This window comes from Mustela nigripes, chromosome 8 (assembly GCF_022355385.1).
Source record: "Mustela nigripes isolate SB6536 chromosome 8, MUSNIG.SB6536, whole genome shotgun sequence".
NCBI lineage: Eukaryota > Metazoa > Chordata > Mammalia > Carnivora > Mustelidae > Mustela > Mustela nigripes.
In genome coordinates this window covers 27,378,003-27,384,607 of record NC_081564.1, presented here as the reverse complement: position 1 = coordinate 27,384,607, position 6,605 = coordinate 27,378,003, and the positions used below count along the sequence as shown (strand labels likewise).

General features: G+C 44.0%; 1 protein-coding gene across 6 annotated transcripts in view; it reads left to right on the top strand.

The window, feature by feature from the left end:
* The window catches only part of SLC2A11 (solute carrier family 2 member 11), a 23,089-nt gene extending 19,304 nt beyond the window's left edge, over positions 1-3,785 (top strand). For 3 of the 6 annotated variants that reach the window (XM_059408967.1, XM_059408964.1, XM_059408968.1), the window contains one exon: positions 3,242-3,393. Coding sequence is in view for 2 of the 6 variants with exons in the window: in XM_059408966.1 (XP_059264949.1) it covers positions 3,434-3,610 (177 nt within the window). In the remaining 4 variants the exon portion in view is untranslated. Of the gene's footprint in view, positions 1-3,241; positions 3,394-3,433 lie in introns of those variants that run through there. The other 3 variants (XM_059408966.1, XM_059408970.1, XM_059408965.1) reach the window with 3 other exon arrangements.
* Positions 3,786-6,605: the final 2,820 nt, after the last annotated feature.

Below are 6,605 nucleotides of genomic sequence, written 5' to 3'. Positions count from 1 at the left end.
CTGTCTGTCAAATAAATAAATAAAATCTTAAAAAAAAAAAAAATAGGGCGCCTGGGTGGCTCAGTGGGTTAAGCCGCTGCCTTCAGCTCAGGTCATGATCTCAGGGTCCTGGGATCAAGTCCTGCATTGGGCTCTCTGCTTGGCAGGGAGCCTGCTTCCCTCTCTCTCTCTCTCTCTCTTTGCCTGCCTCTCCATCTACTTGTGATCTCTCTCTGTCAAATAAATAAATAAAATCCTTTAAATAAATAAATAAAAGTGTGTACAGACTAGGGAGCTTGACCTAGTTTGAGGAGGGCTGTTAGAAAAAAATTTTCTGGGGGTGCCTGGCTGTCTCCGTTGGTAGAACACGTGACTTTTATTCTCAGGGTTAAGTTTGAGACCCGTGTTGGGTGTAGAGATTACTTAAAAATAAAATCTTGGGGCACCTGTGTGGCTCAGCCAGGTAAGCATCCAACTCTTGATTTCAGCTCAGGTCATGATCTCAGGTTTGTGAGATCGAGCCTCATGTCAGACTCCACACTGGGCTTGGAGCCTGCTTGGGATTCTCTCTGCCTCCGCCCCTCCCCAACCTCACCTCTTTAAAAAAAAAAAAAAAAAAAGGGCATACATTATAAAGCCACCACTACAATCAAAGTGGAATATTTGCATCACCCCAAAATCTTCCCCTTTGTCATCCATAGGCCCCCCACATGCAGACCAAGGCAACCAGTGACATGCCAACTGCCATGATAGGTCACATTTACTTTTTTTTTTTTTTTTAAGAGTTTGATGTCATTCCATACTATATGTATGCATTTGTGTCTGGCTTTGCTCCCAAAAGTTTCTGAGCTTCATGCATGTTGTCACATGTATTATATTATTCTTTTGTGTTGCTGAGCAGTATTTCACTGTATGATAATTTGTTTACCATTTCGCTGTTGATGGACATTTTGGGCTGTTTCTGAATCTCGGCCATCCCAAATAAAACTGCGATAAATATTCCTGTATAAGTTGTTGTATAGACAAATGTTTTCATTTCTTTTGGGTAAATAAATTGCTGAGTTTAATAGCAAATATATGTTTAGGGGAACCTGGCTGGCTCAGGTGGTAGAGTGTGTGACTCTTGATCTCTGGGTCATGAGTTCAAGCCCCACATTGAGAGTAGAGATTACTTGAAAAATAAAAGCTTTGGAATGCCCACAATAGCCAAACTATGGAAAGAACCCAGATGTCCATCAATGGAAGAATGGATAAAGAAGATGTGACATATATATATATATTCCATTATATATATATAATGGAATACTATGTAGCCATCAAAAGAAATGAAATCTTGCCATTTGTAACGATGTGGATGAAACTAGAGGGTATTATGCTGAGTGAAATAAGTCATTCAGAGAAAGACAATTTTCATATGATCTCCCTGATATGAAGAATTTGAGAGGCAGGGTGGAGTGTTGTGGGTAGGGAGGGAAAAAATGAAACAAGATAGAATTGGGAGGGAGACAAACCATAAGAGACACTTATCTCACAAAATAGAGGGTTTGGGGGATGGGGGTAGGAATGGGGTAGCTGGGTTATGGACATCAGGGAGGGTATGTGCTATGGTGAGTGCTGTGAAGTGTGTAAGCCTGATGATTCACAGAGCTGTACCCCTGGGGCAAATAATACATTATATGTTAATAATAAATTAAAAATATGCATATTAAATAAATAAATAATAAAAGCTTTGGGGTGTCTGGGTGACTCAGTCAGTTAAGCATCTGCCTTCAGCTCTGGTCATGATCCCAGGGTCCTGGGATTGAGCCCCATGTTGGGCTCCCTGCTTAGTGGGGAGCCTGCTTCTCCCTCTCCCGCCTATTCTGCCTGCTTGTGCACTCCCTGTTTCTCTCTGTCAAATAAGTAAAATCTTTAAAATAAAATAAAATAGGGGCACCTGGGTGGCTCAGTGGGTTTAAGCCTCTGCCTTCGGCTCGGGTTGTGATCCCAGGGTCCTGGGATCGAGTCCCGCATCGGGCTTTCTGCTCAGCGGAGAGCCTGCTTCCCCCTCTCTCTCTGCCTGCCTCTCTGCCTACTTGTGATCTCTGTCAAATGAATAAAATCTTAAAAAATAAAATAAAATAAAAGCTTTAAGGGCATACCTCTCTGGTCCCCTCCCTCTTTGGGAGCTTTGTATTCTATTGGTTAATAAGCTTTACTATCACTCAATAAACCTTGCTTTGCTACCCACCAAAAAAATGAATAAATGAATGGATGGGTGGATGGATGAATGAATGAATAAACAAAAGCTTTTAAAATAGTGAATGTATGTTTAGCTATAGAAGAAAAACAAAACTATATAAAAAACTTGTCCCAAATGATTATATACTGTTTCATTTTTTTATAAGATTTTATTTATTTATTTGAGGCGGGGGGAGAGGGAGAGGGAGTGTCACAGGGAGAAGCAGACTTCCCACTGAGCAGGGAGCCAGACACGGGACTCTGGGACCATGACCCGAGCCAAAGGCAGATGCTCAACCGACTGAGCCATGCAGGCGCCCATGACTGCGCTGTTTTAAAAGCCCACTTGCAATGCACAAGAATTGTGGATGCCGTAGCTCTTCATCAGCACCTCGTATTGTCCATCTTTGCAATTTAGCTATGCTGCAGGCTATACGATGGTGTCTCATGGTGGTTTAATGCGGATATTTCCCTGACAACGAATCATCAAAACGCTCACCATGAGTATCTTCTCATGCGTGAAACACAGCCATTCACGTGTCTCTTCTGAAGAATCTTTTCAAATATTTCGTCCACTATTTTATTCATTTGACAGACAAGAGATCACAAGTAGGCAGAGAGGCAGGCGGGGGGTGAGGTGGGATGGGGAGCAGGCTCCCCGCTGAGCAGAGAGTCTGATGCGGGGCTCTATCCCAGGACCCTGAGATCATGACCTGAGCCGAAGGCAGAGGCTTTAACCCACTGAGCCACCCAGGTACCCCTCGTCCACTACTTTTTAAAAAAAGAAGTTAAGGGGTGCCTGGGTGGCTCAGCGGGTTAAAATCTTTAAAACAACAACAACAAAAACATTTGAGGGGTGGAGGGGCAAAGAGTATCTCAAGCAGACTCTGAACTGAGTATGGAGCCCAATGCAGGGCTTGATCCCATGACTCCAAGATTACAACCCGAGCCACAACCAGGAGCCAGATGCTTAACTGACTGAGCCACCCAGGCAGCCCAAATTTTAACATTTTTTAAAAGATTTTATTTATTTATTTGACAGAGATCAGAGGTAGGCAGAGAGGCAGGCAGAGAGCCTGATGCGGGGCTCGATCCCAGGACCCTGGGAACATGACCTGAGCCGAAGGCAGAGGCTTTAACCTGCTGAGCCACCATCCCTCTAAAATCAATAAATCTTTTAAAATGTTTTGAAAAGTTGTTTTGTTTTTGTTTTGTTTTGTTTTTTTTTTTTCAGAGTGGTTTTCATTTCACTGCAAAACTGAGAAGAAAATACAGAGATTTCCCATATGCCTCCTCCCTCCTCACAGGCAGGGATGATTCCTTTATTGTTGGGGACCGCCTCCGGCCGGGAAAGTCCCTGCCATTACAAGAAGGCGCTTGGCTCACTGCCAGCAAAATACGCTGCATGTAAACAACGAACTTTCTGGTGAAGCCCGCCTAAAGGAGGACATAGTCATTGGCTGTTTCAAATTTAATCAGCATAGTAACAGGACTCTCATTGGTTCTCCCCATTGCTTGGCCCCTTATTGGTCACCCTGCTGCATATAAGCTAAGGAAGTTGACGAAATAAACAGAAGAAACATTAACACCATACCAGGCTGATTGTCGTTCTTGCGGGTCAAGGGCGACACTTCATCACCAAAATCCCCCACCAGCGAGGTCCCCGTGTTACTATCCATGAGCCTACGTGGATACATTAACACCCAAAGGCCATGTTGCACATTCTCTGGGTTGGACAGATGTGACGTGTGCACCACCACCGTGATATACAGAATATTTCCACTGGCCTGAAAATCCTCTCTGCTCTACAAATCACCCTCCCTTACCATTGATCCTTGGCAGCTACTGAGTTTTTGCTGTCTTCATCATTTTACATTTTGTATAACGTCCTATAGTTGGAATCAGACAGCACGTAGCCTTTTCCGATTGGCTTCTTCCCCTTAGTAATACGCATTTAAGGTTCCTCCATGTCTTTGCACAGCTCGCTAGTCCATTTTTTTTTTTTTTTTGGTGCTGAATAATATTCCATCATCCAGGCAAAGCACAGTTTATTTTACCCACTCACTCAGTGAAGGACATCTTGATGTCAAATTTGGTCACTAATTTTACATTTGCGACAGTGTATTTCTCTTTTGTTATCCACATTCTGGCAATAAGGAATAAAGTTGCTCTACACATCTACGTGCACATTTTTTTTTTTAAAGATTTTATTTATTTATTTGACAGACAGAGATCACAAGGAGGCAGAGAGAGAGGGGGGAAGCAGGCTCCCTGCTGAGCCGAGAGCCCGATGCGGGGCTCGATCCCAGGACCCTGAGATCATGACCTGAGCCGAAGGCAGCGGCTTTAACCCACTGAGCCACCCAGGCGCCCCCTACGTGCACATTTTTGTGTCAACATGCTTTTTCGACTCCTTTGGGTAAATATTGAAGAGTGAGATTTCTGGGTCATAGGGTAAGAGGTTGCTTTGTTTTCTAAGAAACTGCCAAACTGTCTTTCAAAGTGGATATAGCATTTTAGGTTCCCAGTGGCAATGAACAAGACTTTCTGTTGCCATGAACTTACTTTTTTTAAAGTGAGTTTTTTTAAGTTTTGACAGAGATCACAAGGAGGCAGAGAGGCAGGCAGAGAGAGAGGGGAAAGCAGGCTCACCGCTGAGCAGAGAGCCCAATGAGGGGCTCGATCCCAGGACCCTGAGATCATGACCTGAGTCAAAGGCAGATGCTTCACTGACTGAGCCACCCAGGCGCCCCTCTTCATATGCTTAGGAGTGTATCTGTCAGGATACAGGAGTGTATCTGTTACTGTCTTTAGCTCATTTTTTTTTTTATTTATTTATTTGACAGAGAGAGATTACAAGTAGGCAGAGAGGCAGGCAGAGAGAGAGGAAGGGAAGCAGGCCCCCTGCTGAGCAGAGAACCCGATGTGGGACTCGATCCCAGGACCCTGGAATCATGACCTGAGCCGAAGGCAGCGGCTTAACCCACTGAGCCACCCAGGCGTCCCTAGCTCATTTTTAAAATCAAGCTGTTCATGGGGTGCCTGGGTGCCTCAGTTGTTTAAGCAGCTACCTTCTCCTTGGGTCATCTCAGGCTCCTGGGGTCGAGCCCCGCATCAGGCTCCCTGCTCAGCAGAGAGCCTGCTTCTCTCTCCCTCTGCCTGCCACTCTTGTTTGTGCTGTGTCAAATAAAATTTAAAAAGAAAAGAAAAAGAAAGTAAGCTGTTCATTTTCTTATTGAGTTTTTTTTTTTTTAAAGATTTTATTTATTTATTTGAGAGAGAGAGCATGAGTGAGGAGAAGGTCAGAGGGAGAAGCAGACTCCCCATGGAGCTGGGAGCCCGATGCGGGACTCGATCCCGGGACTCCGGGATCATGACCTGAGCCGAAGGCAGTCGTCCAACCAACTGAGCCACCCAGGCGTCCCTTCTTATTGAGTTTTAAGAGTTCTGTGAATGTCTAGGATAACAGCCCTTTATCAGATTTTTTTTTTTTAGGTTTTTATTTATTTATTTAGAGAGTACAGGCAGGAGGAGGGGCAGAGGGAGAGAAATCCTCAAGCAGACTTCATGTTGAGCAGGGAGCCCAACGTGGGGCTCGATTCCACACCACTGAGCTCAAGACCTGAGCCGAAATCCAGAGTCCATCGTTCCACTGACTAAGCCACCCAGGTGCCCCTATCAGATATGCCACTTTTCTATGGGTGCACGGGAGAAGAATGAGGCACAAACAAGTCAGCCGTGAGAGAGAGGGAGCAGGAGCACTGCTGGAAGGACTATCATCCCAACAACTCCTCAGTCCCGTATTTATTAGATACATAATAGATACAGGATGGCAACAAAGAGGAAGAAAAGGTTATACAGTAGTCATAGGTCTAGTAGGTAGTATATTTTTCTGTCCCTCAGAAAAATATATTGCTCAAAATACTATTTTAACTAATGAGGAGTTGTACTGCTCACGATGGCGAATCTTGCTCCACGATATTTCTGATTCGTTGTAGGCACAGGGAGTAATACAGAAGGAAGAGACATTCCAATCACATAAAAGGTGGAGCATAGTTTTATGTTTTGAAGGTCTTCTATATATGTCACGGCTGATTCTAAATCAGCAATTCTTTCATTTAATCTCTGCTCTATGATTGTTGATTCCAGACTTTGCTAGCATTCTCGGGCCACTTTTGTACAAATTGCGTGATTTGTACAGGTTGATGCAAGGCCATTCCTGCAGTTGTAGCTGTAACAGTAATGACTGTAATTCCTAAAATAGCTGCTACAAGCAGTCCAAGAAGCCTTTTCTTTTTTTTTTTTTTTTAATTTTTTATTTTTTATAAACATATATTTTTATCCCCAGGGGTACAGGTCTGTGAATCACCAGGTTTACACACTTCACAGCACTCACCAAAGCACAT